Source organism: Hirsutella rhossiliensis (genome assembly GCF_020360975.1).
Source record: "Hirsutella rhossiliensis strain HR02 chromosome Unknown scaffold00001, whole genome shotgun sequence".
Taxonomy (NCBI): Eukaryota; Fungi; Ascomycota; class Sordariomycetes; order Hypocreales; family Ophiocordycipitaceae; genus Hirsutella; species Hirsutella rhossiliensis.
The window spans coordinates 4,359,479-4,374,191 of NW_025408667.1; the positions used below are offsets into that span (position 1 = coordinate 4,359,479).

General features: G+C 53.6%; 3 protein-coding genes across 3 annotated transcripts; 2 read left to right on the forward strand and 1 right to left on the reverse strand.

Annotated features, from left to right (window-relative positions):
• Positions 1-65: 65 nt before the first annotated feature.
• HRG_00566 (major facilitator superfamily domain-containing protein) lies at positions 66-2,002 on the forward strand (the record flags this gene model as incomplete). Its single annotated transcript, XM_044859037.1, has 5 exons — positions 66-184; positions 304-401; positions 480-509; positions 589-1,032; positions 1,155-2,002. 5 exons carry the CDS (start codon positions 66-68, stop codon positions 2,000-2,002), a joined length of 1,539 nt encoding a protein of 512 aa, XP_044725437.1.
• Positions 2,003-3,498: 1,496 nt separating this feature from the next.
• On the forward strand, positions 3,499-6,084 carry HRG_00567 (glutamine amidotransferase class-I domain-containing protein; the record flags this gene model as incomplete). The annotated part of the gene is made up of 15 exons (XM_044859038.1): positions 3,499-3,546; positions 3,600-3,747; positions 3,809-3,841; positions 3,892-3,931; positions 3,984-4,071; positions 4,137-4,212; positions 4,275-4,388; positions 4,497-4,724; positions 4,778-5,119; positions 5,243-5,286; positions 5,345-5,572; positions 5,625-5,661; positions 5,764-5,796; positions 5,857-6,015; positions 6,065-6,084. 15 exons carry the CDS (start codon positions 3,499-3,501, stop codon positions 6,082-6,084), a joined length of 1,638 nt encoding a protein of 545 aa, XP_044725438.1.
• Positions 6,085-9,090: 3,006 nt separating this feature from the next.
• Positions 9,091-11,397, reverse strand: HRG_00568 (heat-labile enterotoxin alpha chain domain-containing protein; the record flags this gene model as incomplete). Its single annotated transcript, XM_044859039.1, has 4 exons — positions 9,091-9,251; positions 9,334-9,777; positions 9,847-10,164; positions 10,233-11,397. 4 exons carry the CDS (start codon positions 11,395-11,397, stop codon positions 9,091-9,093), a joined length of 2,088 nt encoding a protein of 695 aa, XP_044725439.1.
• Positions 11,398-14,713: the final 3,316 nt, after the last annotated feature.

Here is a 14,713-nt window from a genome sequence, read left to right on the forward strand (position 1 = left end):
CAGACTCTACGAGGCTCATTTCATGTGCTGGAACTCGAGGGAATTGTACGAAGGCGTCCAGAACCATGAACCCTACACCTCCTTATCTGGCTCGGTGCCTGCAGGGCGACGAGAAAATGGATTCCGTCAACGACAACCAAGAGATTCGGGCCATTGAGGAGGTCGTCAACGACAAAACTGACAAGTACGCTCATCTCTCGATTACAATCCGCGACGGTTGCAAGCAACCTTCCGTCTGAAGAAATGGAGGGCTCGACGAAGAAAAACATCATCGACAAAAAGGCAAGACTGACATGGACATAGCTATGGCCTGGCTCTGGCCGCCACGAATGCCGCTGCCGAATCAAGAATTCGTGTCAAGATGGACTGGTGCCTCATGCCCCTGGTCAGCCTCATTTACCGTGAGTGCCCCAAACATGTCCCTGAGACGATGCACCGCAACAAGCCCCGATTCGAGTGTTAACGTCATGACGCTTCAGTGCTTGCTTTTATCGACCGCTCAAACATTGGTGCGTAGTCACTCATGAAGCACGACAGGAGTCGTGGGCCGGAACACACGACGGAAGCCAGTGCTCACAATACCTGCAGGCAACGCCAAACTTGCAGGCCTCGAAAGAGATCTCAACATGAAGGGATACGACTACAACACGGCCCTATCAATCTTCTACATTTCTTACATTGTGTTTGAGATTCCTCTGAACGCACTCTGCAAGCGGATCGGCCCCGGATGGTTTCTTCCCGCCACGTCCATGGCCTTTGGCATCTGCACCATCTGCACCGCTTTTGTCCAGAACTTTTCCTCTCTGTGCGGGCTGCGCTTCCTGCTCGGCATCTTTGAAGCCGCCATGATGCCCGGCATCGTTTACTTCCTGTCGCGATGGTACCGCCGAAGCGAGCTGACCTTTCGCATTGCCCTTTTCATCATCTCTGCCGCGTTGGCCGGTGCTTTTGGCGGCCTGCTCGCCTCGGCCATCCTGCGGCTTCCGAGTTTTGGATCCCTTCACTCTTGGAGGATGATCTTTGCTATTGAAGGTTCGACCCCTCCTCCTCCTTCAACTGCCGAGCCAGTGAGGCTCGCTACGCCTCAGGTTCTATCCGGCCAGTTCAATGAAGCGGTTCAAGCTTGCTGATACTCAGCTTTCCCCTTAACCCAGGGATAGCCACTTGTGTTCTGAGCATCATCTCCTTCTTAGCGCTACCCGATCGTCCCGAGACGGCCGCGTGGTTGTCGAGGGAAGAGAAGGAACTTGCCATTGCGCGCCTCAAGGCGGAACGAATCGGAACAACCGATCTTATCGACACGTCGAGCTGGAACAAGCTCAAGCTAGGCATCATAAACCCCGTCGTCCTACCGACCTCGCTCATCTTCCTCCTCAACAGCATCACGGTGCACGGAATCTCCTTCTTCCTGCCGACCATTGTTCGCACCATCTACCCGAACCGCAGCGTACAAACACAGCAGCTGCTGACTGTCCCCCCCTACGTGGTTGGTGCCGCAGCCTGTGTCGCCATTAGCTTTTGTAGCTGGAAGCTGGACAGACGAGGCATCTTCCTCATATTCTGCTGTCCGTTAACTGTCGTTGGCTATGCTATACTCCTCGCGTCCTCCGAGCCGACGGTCCGGTACGGCGCGACCTTCCTCCCCTTTGTAGGCATCTTCTCTTACGGCTCTCTCACCAACTCGCACGTCTCAGCGAATGTCGTCTCCGATACGGCTCGATCCTCTGCCATTGCCACCAACGGTATGATGGGCAATATTGGCGGCCTGATATCAACCTGGGCTTTTTTGGAGTCTGATGCCCCGCGGTTCTCGATCGGCAACGGGCTTAACTTGGCGGCCCAGGCATCCATGTTCTTCATCGCCATCGCCTTATACTTCTGGATCGAGAGAGATAACAAGAAAAAGAAGACGCAGGATGTCGCGGCCGAGCTTGACGGAAAGCACTCACAAGACATTGAGGAGATGGATTGGAAGCATCCTGGGTTCTTGTGGCACAATTAACTACATGTTTGATGTTTGCGATAGCCAAGGGTCTGATCCGATCTCTTGTTGTTAGTAGAGCATGAGTAGAATCTGGGAGAGCACAGTCTACAATCGCCCTTCTTCGAAGCTCTACCTCACCTTGTCTTCTGATGCAACATGGAGGCCTTCTGCTTCTCGGGTCTCCTGTGCAATGCTGGCTTCTTAGAGTTGGTGTGCAGGGGACATTGCCACTAACAGGGCAAACGCTCTGGCTGTTGATACATGAGCTTCATGGCGACATGTAACCGAGGGCGAGGCTTACTGACCAGTGTTATTCATCTTATCCATATTGACAATGTTGTTTTTGAGCAGAATGAGAATGCAGCGTAGAGGCTATGTCCCTGTTAGTCATTTCCATCGCGACTCAGGCCGTAGTCCATGCGATCGAGTGCCGCATGTGGCTCTCTCTTCGTTGAGAGATACCGCCATAGCTTTTGCATTGGGGTTGACATCTGTGACAGCGCGAAACCGTTCAGTTACTTTCAATGCGCGTGAGATATACCTTGTACTCATGAGACAAACGAATCTCGCACAACGCGCCGAGGCGATCCTGCCTCACTAGGTCGCGGCTGTTGATGCATCAATTCTCGAGCCGCTGCTTGAGACCCTCAAGCGTGGCATCGATCAGAGTAGGGAAAAGAAGATTCCGAGGCTTTTAAGGGGTGGCTTTGAATTTACGCAAGGAGTGCGACCTCTGGCTCAATTTGACCGTTCAAGTGCCGACACCGCGCAAACAAGGACGGTTGCAATGAATATAGAGTAAAGGAGACCATCTTCGCGAAGAAATGTTGAAACGCCGATTCAATCGGCCAGTCGACTTGATGCAAGCCCCAAGGGCTCTGATGCAACTGGCGGCAGAGGTTAAGGGCTACAAACAGCCAGAGGGCCTTCAAGACGATTACAATATGGCGTTTCTGCGGAACATGCGCATACGACGCCCGCCCGCAGATGTGTGTCCCGCGGCTTCCGGGCCATACAGGCTGCGTCGAGCCGTGGCCTCAGAGAGGTTAAAGTCGTGGGCAAAACGGGCGGGACGAGGCAGAAGTGCGACGCTGAACTGAGTCGGGACGACGGAAAGACGAGCAATGTCGCGGTTGACAAGGCCGACGATGGCCGGCGGGTCGGTCAAAGTCGGCGGTCGATCCACAAATTGCCGATCGGACGGAGACTTGGCTGGGTCTCATTAAATTGGGAGAAATTGACGTCTTTCGGAAGGAGTTTGAAAGTGAGGCTCTCGTGGCGACTTTTCAATATGTATCTGGCGGGGCGCTAGCTGGCGAGCAGTGGATCCCTGGCTTATCTACACGTGTGTGGCTGGTGGAGTGGCTTGGAAGCATCGCCATGAAAATTTGACGACTCATGACGAGCAAAAGGGGCTCATCCATCAGACAATTGTCGTTGTTTCCGCCGACATTTGAACCTCGACACCTCATCATCCTGTTCTATACCGGCTGCCCCGCCCGCTTTCGTGCAAAATGGCCCCGGGCATGGACGAGGCCGCGCCGCCTCACAGCGCTTTCGACGTGAGGCTCGTGCATTGTTTCCGACCGACGCTCAACTAACTCGGTCCATGCAGACTCTCCTGGTCCTCGACTTCGGGAGTCAGACTAGCCATCTCATCATTCGACGTCTCCGAGCCCTCAATGTCTACGCCGAGATGCTGCCCTGCACCACCAAGCTCCGGGACCTGGCCTGGACTCCTGTCGGAATCATCTTGAGCGGCGGTAGGCTTGACACTGGCTGGCCAAAGTTGATTGTCCTCCATATCGCTGACCTGGTATCCAGGCCCCTCCTCCGTGTATGACCAAGGAGCTCCTCGTAAGACTGCTCTCTCCTCCTCAGCAAACTCGCCGGCTAACTCGGCAAAGACGTCGATCCCGCCATCTTCGACTTGGGGGTGCCCATTCTGTAAGTGGTTTTCCAGTGTCCGACTTGGCTTTGATTAACACCAAAGGCTTAGTGGAATTTGCTATGGCTGCCAGGAGCTCGCTTGGCGAGCAGACGCTAAGAATGTCGCTCCTGGAGAGGCCCGGGAATATGGCCATGCTGTATGCCCGGCTTGTCCCTTTTCATCCTCAGAGATACCTGCCGTACTGATCAATGCTTTCCCCAGGATGTCGCCGTACACAAGGTCGGCGGCTCTGGCCACGTCGACCGCCTCTTCGACGGTCTGGGGGATATAATGCACGGTAAGCCGTCTCTACCCCGACGAAGAACTCTGGTCTACTTTCCAGAGCTAACCTTGACACAGTTTACATGAGCCACTTTGACAAGCTTGTACGCTTGCCCGAAGGTTTCGTCACCGTCGCCAGCACGCAGAACTCGGAGTTCGCTGGAATCGCCCACCGGGAGAAGCCAGTGTTTGGTTTGTCTCTCCCCTACCTGTCTTCTCCACTGTCGTTCTTTCCCCGTCTCTCTCCACTCCTGCGCTACCCTGCCGGCCCAGGCGTTCGCTGACCCAAGCCGTTGGCAGGAATCCAATTTCACCCCGAGCTTTCGCACACTCCTCGCGGCACTGAGCTGTTGAAAAATTTTGCCGTCGGTATTTGCGAAGCCAGACAGCATTGGGTCATGAGTGACTTCATCAAGCATGAAATCACACGTATCCGCAAGCTCGTTGGCGACAAAGCTCAAGTCATCGGTGCTGTCTCGGGCGGCGTCGACAGTACCGTGGCGGCTCGCCTGATGCAAGAAGCTATTGGTATGTCCTTGATGGCCAATTCAGGCATCCAAGCCGGGCTAACGTGGGTCCAGGCGAGCGATTCCATGCCGTTCTTGTAGACAACGGTGTGATGCGTCTCGACGAATGCCAGCAGGTGCAACAGACGCTTCAACAACATCTCGGCATCAACTTGACAATCGTCGACGGGTCCAAATTGTTTCTTGACCGCCTGAAAGGCGTGACTGAACCCGAGAAGAAGCGGTCCATCATTGGGGGAACCTTCATCGACCTGTTTGAAGAAGAGGCTATCAGGATCGAGAAGGTGGCCGAGAATACCCCAAATGCTGGCAAGGTGGAGTGGTTTCTTCAGGGCACTCTGTATCCCGATGTCATCGAGTCTCTGAGCTTCAAGGGCCCCTCAGCGACCATCAAAAGTAAGTGTGCCCATCTCGATGACTTTGCTGGAGCATGCTCCGCCAGACCTTTGGTCCCAACACAACGGCCCCCACTGACCAGGGGGCATTGATCTGAACATCGAGTGCTGACCACAAACACAGCGCATCACAACGTGGGCGGGCTTCCGGCTCGCATGATGAACGGGGTGCGTAGCCCTCGGAACAATAACTATACAAGGCAATGACTAATCTTGTTGACAATAGGAGGGCCTTAAACTAATAGAGCCCTTGAGAGAGCTGTTCAAGGACGAAGTGCGAGAATTTGGCCGGCAACTTGGTATTCACGACGATCTTGTTATGCGTCACCCATTCCCAGGACCGGGGATTGCCATCAGAATCATTGGAGAGGTGACTCCCGAGCGTGTCGCCATCGCCAGAAAGGCCGATCACATCTTCATCTCCATGATCAAGGAAGCGGGCATCTACAACGAGGTACGCTTCGCGGCTGAGGTCGTTTGGAATGGTCACTAACCGTCGTATGCAGATGTCTCAAGCGTACGCCGGCGTCGACACCAGCAGAGGTATGTTTTCTGACATTCCTCCGCTCGAAATCACAAAGAATCGTCTTCTGGGCAAGATGCAACGCAAACTAGTATTTTTGCTAACTTTTGGTTTTGTTTCAGCCGTTGGAGTTATGGGGGATCAACGTGTCTATGGTACGCTGGGTTTGACGAGAATCGTTCGAGTGACCACGACAAGCTAACATTGATGCACAGGGTACATCATCATACTTCGGGCTGTGACGTCAACAGACTTCATGAGCGCTGAGCCTTACGAGTTTGAATTCGGACTGATGAAGAAGATTGCGCGGAGAATCGTCAACGAAGTTGACGGAGTCTCTCGGGTGACTTATGATGTCACGAGCAAGCCTCCTGGTATGTGCATGCGACATCATCGGGATACTCAGTTGTTGACATCGAATAGGAACCATTGAGCTGGAGTAGGTGGTGGTGTATTGGGTCAATGGATGGGTCACAACCAGACATTGCAGTAATCAATATATATTGATAAGTATGGGCATATTTATTGTTAAGCTTATCAATATCGATAACAATATGGAAGTCCCCTATCAATATGTATTGCTAATATGCCCCTATTTTGACTTGAATGCCTGTTTTAGGCGTACTTACTTTCCACACGTCAGCCGTAGCGCTGAGGAAGGGGCTCGGCACAGAATGGGAGCATTCTTTCGTTCAAGATTCTCCATGCCCTCCATTTTGGTGATCGAAGTGCACGCCCCCTCGATATCTCAGCTTTGGCAATGGAAGACTACGTATCCCGTGTGCCGGAAGTTGACATCGCATCGAACCCTTCGTCATCAATTTTGCCTTCCGATAGTGTCTCGCAATCTGCCAGTATACCTTCAGAATCGGAGCATTCCTCCGGCAGCAGTCAAGAGGAGGAAGTTGAGAGCGACGTCGACTTGGCATCACTTTCGACAGGCTCGAGGCGATGAGCCACGCACGGCAGGTGGCAATTTACTCCACTACTGCAAACGTTGTCGCAATCCATCGTGGTCAACCCACATTTCTGGCAACGCCCGCTATCATCTCGAAAGGTTCATCACGTACAAGTCAGAGAAGACACGAATGCTCGATGCAAGCGTCAAGTAGCCATCGAGAATGCCTTCGCGAGAACAAGCGAAAAGCAGCTGAGGCTGACTCAAGAGAGCGAGGTCAATATTTTGCGGAGCGTGATCAATGTCGATGCTTTCCGAGAGGCACAGATGCTACTTTCCGCGAATAGGCATCTGCCACTGAGCTGCGCGACGTGGCCAGAGTATCAGGCACTTTGACCGCGATCAACCCCGCAGTCGAGGAGTTCCTCGTCGACTCTAGCAACACGGTCGCTTCGGATCTAGATAGGGCCTACGACACGCATCAACAATCCGTCTGTCGGTGGCTCGAAGGCGCTCGGAGTCTTGTGCATATCGCAATGGATGTATGGTCTTCTCCTCAACGCAAGGCATACATCGCTGTTCATGCGCAATGGGTCGACGAGGCATACAAGCCTCGCAAGGCATTGCTGGGATTGCCAAACCTGCGACGGTCGCACGCGGGCGCAGCGATGACGCCGCACCTACTGAAGATCATCCGGAGATACGGCATAACACAAAAACTCGGCTATTTCACCGGGGACAATGATGCTAAAAATGACACTTGCCTCCGTCAACTTTCTGCCGATTTATCGCAAGAGCATGGGCTGACCTTTGATCCAATATCCTCTCGAACGCGGTGCGCTGGCCACATCATTAACCTTTCCCTGCAAGCCTTTCTCTTTGCGACCAGCGAAAGTGCACTTCAGGCCGCCGTTGAACAGGCGGACGATGAACTGAATCAAACTACTGTTGCAGACGCCTTGCATGACCACCTCCATTCAGAATCTACGCCAAGAACTCACGCCCAGCGCAGGAAAAATGACATTGCCGGTTGGCGGAGTATCGGTCCAATGGGAAAACTTCACAACATTGCTGTGTTCATTCGCAACTCTACAATTCACAACGACGCATGGGACGACATTGCGGGCCCTCGGTATCGACAACATCACGCGCTGGAACTCGTGGTTCAAGCTGCTTGATGCCGCCATCAGCCAGGAAGGCCCATTGTCGGTCTTCGTCAATCAGTATCATCGAGCTTGAGGACGACATCCTGACTCATGATGACTGGCAAGTATTGAAGATGACACACGAGTTCTTGCAGCCGTTTCACCAGGCCACCATGGAGCAGCAAATGGCCTGGGCTTCAATAGATCAGGTGCTAGAGAACATGGACATACTCTTCGTGCAATTCGAAGACGCAAAGGTCAGTCGCAGACTCTGCAAGTATTGCCTTCGGGCTGAAGAAGAAGCTCAACTTCGATGCAGGTCAAGTATGCCGAAAACGCCCACATGGTAAGCTCGGTTCACATGGGCTGGTGGGTTCTTTCAAAGTATTACGAAGAAACCGACAAAAACCCCGTGTATGCCACGGCACTTCTGCTCCATCCAGAAAAACGGCGGAGGTATCTCGACCGTCATTGGGCACCAGAGTGGCGGCAGACAGCCATTGCTGCAGCGCAGCGGCAATGGGCGAAGTATAAGGACAGACCGATTTCGTCGGAGAGAACCGTGCGACCCAGTTGTGAAGCGCGAGGTCGCTTCTTACGAGCGCATAAGGCAGTCAATGAGTGTCCTGGATGAACCTGGCGATGAAGACGAGTTTGAGAAATTCATCAATGCTCCTCCGAGACATATGCTGACTGCCAATCCGCTTGAATGGTGGTGTCGTGAGGAGCAGAGAGCCGAGTATCCACGCTTGCATCAGATGGCCCTTGACATACTCAGCGTCCCAGCGATGTCGGACGAGCCGGAGCGGGTGTTCTCTTGCACAAGGCGGACACTTTCTTGGGATCGAGCTCGACTTTCCGCGGACAGGACTGAAAAGCTGCAATGCTTGGGTAATTGGGTGAGGAACGATTTGATTCGCAAACTGTACGTTGCGGTTGATGACGAGATCATGGATGTGGGCGGCGCCAACGGAGACGGAGATGAGCATTCAATGTTATATTAATAATTATTGATAAGCTTAACAATACATATCAATATAGCCACACTCCTAACAATACATAACAATATGCCAAAAATATGTATTTATTTATTATTGCAATGTCTGGTCACAACGGGGGCACTAGGAGTTTGAGAGGGCCGGAAAATCACTCTTGCATTCGACCGTAAAGGGTATTTCTTTTTGCTCTTGTGCAGCTGCTGCGGGGATGATTAGACGCAATGTTTGTGGCGAAGCTGTGGGCTGCAACGGGAAAAGGATCTGATAGAAACAGCTTTCTGCCGCCCACAACTGATGCCTCCTGCGGGACTATTCCGGCATGCAAAAGAGCGCAAACAAGGCCACAAGACTGAGGCCCTCGGGGATGTACTCATTATGCTTGTGTCGAGGACTGCTTTGCTGCTTCGCTCACGAAGACACTTCCCACCAGTCTTCAGGATTTATCTCGCCCGACCAAACCTTCTGAGGTCGGAATCCCGGTCCATGCTGAAGCCACTGGTTGACCGACTGAAACTTCTTCATCTCCATCGTCTTGGACGAGCCCGCGCATTTCGCCGTGAATGTGAGGCCTGAAAGACCGGTCCCAGTCAGCATCCCGCCTTTCAGATCGAGTAACATGAGATGGGCCTGGACTGAGGCGGAAGAACGCACCTTGAAGCTTCCACGCATCTCTTGTGAAATAGCCGATGCTGGGGAGGTCAACCAGGTACAACTGTTTGATATCGCGCACGGGAATTTCGTCGGAGCCAAACGCCTTCTTCAGATCAACGGCCTTCGAAACGGAAAACCCCGGCGAAGGCTCTTGTGCGACAAGGATTCTCCCGGACCTCCCGAGAAGGAGCACTATGGCCTCGTAGGTTCCAGAGAAGTACTGATCGGACAGTGTAAACTCAAACTTCAGCTCTTCGATGTAGCTGCAGACGGGCCTCATGTGCCAGTCCGTCGGGGCAATGTCCAAGGTGGCGACAGTCTGCGCCAGCAGTTGGTCCGACTCACGCCCCGTGTGCTTGTGCTTGTACACGGCATTGAGCGCCTTGAACTTGTCGACTTCAACCCTGTAGCCCGACTCGACGCAGCGGGCACGCAATACCATGTCTGAGTTGGATCGCCGCGGTCAGCTGAGTAGTCCCTTGCAATCTGACGGGTCTAGTAGAAGATATATACCTTGAAGCTTCCACTCGTCGTTCCTGGTGCCCGAGTAGTGCCCCGCAGCAGTGAGCTGGATCTTGTTGATGCCCTTCTTGATGTCAAGCATATTGGGCCCGACGCGAAACCACTTTTCGAATCCTGACGGGGGGGCCTCTGCAATCTCCAAGCTGGCTTTACCAGCCGGGCCTTCTAGAATGGCTCCCAGGCGATCATAGGTCCCGGAAAAGTAATCGTCAGACAGCTTGAAACCAATCTCGACGTCTTGGATGTGGTCGCAGGCATCCGTCTTTTTGAGCTTTCCGCAGAATGGTTCCAATCCCTTACTAGCTCCCCCTGGAGTGTCTCAGGTTAGGACGGGCGACGCCTCGATGCTCGCTTGTGTTCGATGTCAGGATCCTCACCTTCCGCTCTCTTGGCTCGGGAAAACTTTCCAAGCATGGAACCGCACCCGTCAAGGAGATTGCACACGCCGTTCTGACCCCGTCGCATCCTATCTATAGCTTGCTGGATGAACGCGTCCGCCTCTGCAATTCCGCGGTTGTGCCCAAACGGTCCGTCGGGGTTTTCCCGATCAAACCTCTCCAAGGAGGTCGCTATGGCATCCTCCGCCTCCACCACTAGATAGCTGTTCAGTGAGTGAGAATCGGCCTCGCATGGTTCGTCGTGCTCCCGCAGGTACTCGGCAGCCGCCAGCAAATCTTCTTCCGTGAGCGCAGCATTCTGTCCTCGTTGGCTCGAAAGGATGGCACTCTCGCCCTGAGTCTCCTCAGAACTGCTGTCGCCGCTCGCCGACGGCGACGGACAGGGAGAGTCAACCGGGAGTAGCGGGAACTGACCCGTCCAGCCGACAACCTCGCCGACTCCGGGGCGCCCCATGAACTCTATCGCCGCTTCCATGGAGCCTCTATCATAGCCTTCTGCCCGCGAGCTGTCGGCGACTGAGTCGCGAAACCGGTCTGCGTCGTATTGGGGGTTTGGAACGACGTTTTCGACAGCGACGTCGTCGGGGATTCCGTCTGGATACCGCCGGTTCAGGCGCTGCAGAGCCTCTAGCGACATGTGTCCCACTACCTGTGGCCAAAGGATGCCTCCAAGAGCCGCAAATTCCTCTTCGTTGTCTTCCAGGTTAAGCGCGCGAACTGTGTCAATCATGTTCGGAGTGGCGCGAACCAAGTAAATCCACGGGAGGTGAGACACCGCGCTGGACGAAGACGCCGTCGACACATAGGCACTCGCCCAGCCCATTTCAGACGGTGAGCAGCTCTCCGCGTCCGAGTCTTCGCTGTCGTATTGCTCGTCCTTCCACGCCATTGCACCTTGCTTGTGGCGTTCAAGGTCGAATGCTTCCTCCTCGTCGACGTAGCTGCCTCGCGGTCTGAATCCGCCAGCCCTCTGAATCGTGACATTATCCCTGACATCTCCGCGCCAGACAAATTTCTTCCCGTCTTCCCGAGAGAACAAGGTATTTAGTGCTTCAGGGCCTTCCGGCACGCCCAGGGATGTCGTGACCCTGGCATTACCACAGCCCAGCCAGAAGAGCCACAGTAGCGTGGCTGAAACGGCCATGCTGGGCGAGGGCGCAAGAAGCATCTTGAAAGATTCAGAATGGCAAATTGGGGCTGTTAAACTACGGTAGGAAGGAAGATCTGGAAAGCAGGTCAGCTGCGTCGACAAGCCGTCTCTTTATACGTTGAGGCAACTTCCTTCGACGCACTGTTTGAAGAGACTCTGTCCTGCCACCTCTGCCACTGTCAATCAATAGTAGACGTGTTCTAGATCTCACAATGGGTTGCAAGGTTACCCCTGGCAGCTCACATGAATCCCATAGAGGTTCCCGACACCCGTGGCTCTTTCCTGGCCAACCGAGGCCAAGGAGCACACAATCCCGTGTTCGAAGGCATTTCATGCAGGAACTCATACCGACAGTACTTGCATCTTCTGAAGGTGAGTGCACATGAAAAGAGTGCATGGAGAGAGGATATCGGCCTCAATTTCTTCCCAAAACGTCATGAGAGTAGGCGTTAACTCGATTGGAACAGCTCAGAAATTTCCGTCAGCCCACGAAGGCAATGGTCTTGTCAAAAGAGTTGCTCCGCACCCAGCTAACGCCGTTGAAAATATGCTTGCTATATCAACTAAGGAGCTAGCCAGCACAAGAGATGCGACGGTTCTCCACCTCTTGCGCGATTTATAAGCGCCATCGGTCTGAACAAACCGAACAATCGGGCGAGGCCTTAGGACTCCTGATAGGATTTGACGTAGGCTGGCAAAAGAATCCCGAAACCACGACAGGGGCTGATGGCCCTCTGCATAAGTTTGCGAGTAGAATGCTCACGGCAGTGCTTTGAATAAACTGCCTATGCATAGGGACAGTGCTGGATTATAGCTTACCGATAGTACACCCTGGTTTCAGCATCGGCGAACTCGATAGATGTGCCCCTAGCGCCTGGTTGTTGCGGAGTATAGAGTGGTACCTGCATACTGAGACTGCTGGGCGACCCGCAGACGTACAAGTCAGGTCAAATCATGTACGGACTTGGAGTACTTTGGATTCGGAATGCCGAGTATAAGAGCCCCCCCAAGCAGGGGCTTGAGAGCACAGTTCGAAGGTAAAGGGGGTCACAAGTGGGGGAATTCAATGATACACCTCTTGGTCTATCTACCGAGACGAGAGAAGGGTTGGTTGATATAGATACAGATACCCGATACTGTCCCGATGAGGGCACTGGGATGTCTCCGTACACGAGCCATGCCCTTCATGCGTCCCCTTGCTAAGAGAGTCATTTACGCCTCAGGGGTGATCCCATGGATGCCATGCCCCAGCTGAACCCCACAGAACCCCAATCACCCCTCTTCTCTTCTCTCCTCGTCGCCCCCGCAATCTATCCGGCGCAGTGACTTGAAAGTGTTCCAGCCAAGCCCTCCGCCTACAAGCAGCATGCACCGGCAAGCTGGAAAGTGCCGTCTATCTGCCATAATGAGTCAATGACTCACGCCCTTAGGCCTTGGCTGCTTTTCCGAGCATTCGTTCAAGCAATCGAGCACAACATGGACAATGAGCTACGACCAGCTGGTAATAACGCCACTGTTAGAACTAGTAGTTTTGATAACCACGCGGATGATAGTGATCGTTGATATTAGCAAAGACTTTATACCTGATTATATTTTATAACTTATGCTAGTGCCAGCAGGTGATATGGACCTTTTTGGCCGTGGTATGCCTTCTTTAATACTGTTCTAGTACCATGACCAAGTTTCGTTCGAGCGCTCTCGATATGGCGGTCTAGGCAAAATGAGACCTTTACTAAAATATGTGATCTCGATCCACTACCAGCATATCCACTGATAGGATCAGTAATCTGTCATTGTCCCCTAAACAAGCAACGAAATAACTCAATGTTAATAACAGCACCTGCCAAAATGAGATCTGGGGAGCTAGAGACCCGCTGTGAGATGACGTGTTTCCAAGGGAAAGTAGGAAAGTAGGACGATGCTTTCGCAGAGTAGATGGGTTGTAGGATTGTGCTGGCTGCACGAAGACTTAGCAATAGCGGACCCGTCGCTTACGAGCCTGCCTGCTATTTACTGGACTTGTACACTGGGGGCTCAGACAAGCTTAAATGTTACTTGGTTCTAATTTGATGAGGGAAAATGCAGCACCCTGTCTATCTATACGAGGCAAACAAAGGGCAAGAGGACACAGGGCCGGACAAGACAACAGCCCCCGTCATCCACTGTAAGCAGCGAAATGGCGTACAGTCATTATAGAGCACTTCAGCGGCTCAGTGCCTTGGCTTCGACAGGGAGTCATCAAGGTCATTCGACTTCAAGTGGAGAGCCAGGTTGGGAACCAAAGCGGATACAAATATAGTCGCGTCTTGTCGCGGACTCACGGGAGCGATGGCAGCGGCCCAGAAGCCGATGGTACACGGCTGAAGTCTTGCCGACCGAGATGCGTCTTTCCTTGGCAGGAATGCTCAGCGGCAGAGTTCCGGCCAGCTGTAAGCGCAGAGTCCATGCCGACAGAGGATACCCTGAGTCGATTTATCACCACGATGCCTCAATCTGTGACAGCACTTATTGGAGTGAGAGCGAGGCCGAAGAGGATACCCATGGTCCATACCACCGCTCCGGATATTGGCGCCGGCTGCATATGCCGTACGACGTATGCGGAAACACGGGGTGCGACGTCGAATCCCTCGGCCCGGCACAGTACGCCGCGGCGGTCTCGGGATCCCGCTCTCGGCTCCGCATTTCGAAATCCCGCCGCTCTCGATTCCGCTGAGCTTGCCTACCTATTCTCGCTCGCCCTTGCTCCTCGGTCGATGTGGTTCCAGCCACTAACAAATGCCCCTGTCTTCACGTGCATACCGAGGATGAAAGTCCGTCTTCGAAGTGCCCAAGCCGCGATGGGCCAACGACCTTGGGGGTTTACGGTGCTCAGTGTTGCATCTGCCATCTACCGTACCCATGCCGAGCTGCCAGACCCCTGCCATGACAGCGACTGCATCGTGCGTGTATCTCGACTACCACCCTCTCTGCCGGAGCAGTCTTCTCTTCTCGTCTCCGCGTGTGACCGTAGCCGTCCTTCCAGCCGACTGCGTCACAATATCTGTTCGCCCTTGCCAGGTATCTCACTCACCTGGCCCTTCCTGTCTAACTCGCAACCTCGGGCCAAAGGCTGGTGCGAGCGGAAAACATACACACCATTTTATGCAAACATGAAGCCATGTCTCCGGGAAAGTATACCCCAGCCTCATGCATAGTCTTTTTGTGTCACCAGCTGCGCACTTGATGCGTTCTGGCCAAGACCAGGCACCGATCGGACAGACGGGGGCGCGGCGCCATAGTCGAATTGACACTACGAACCAATCCAATCCAC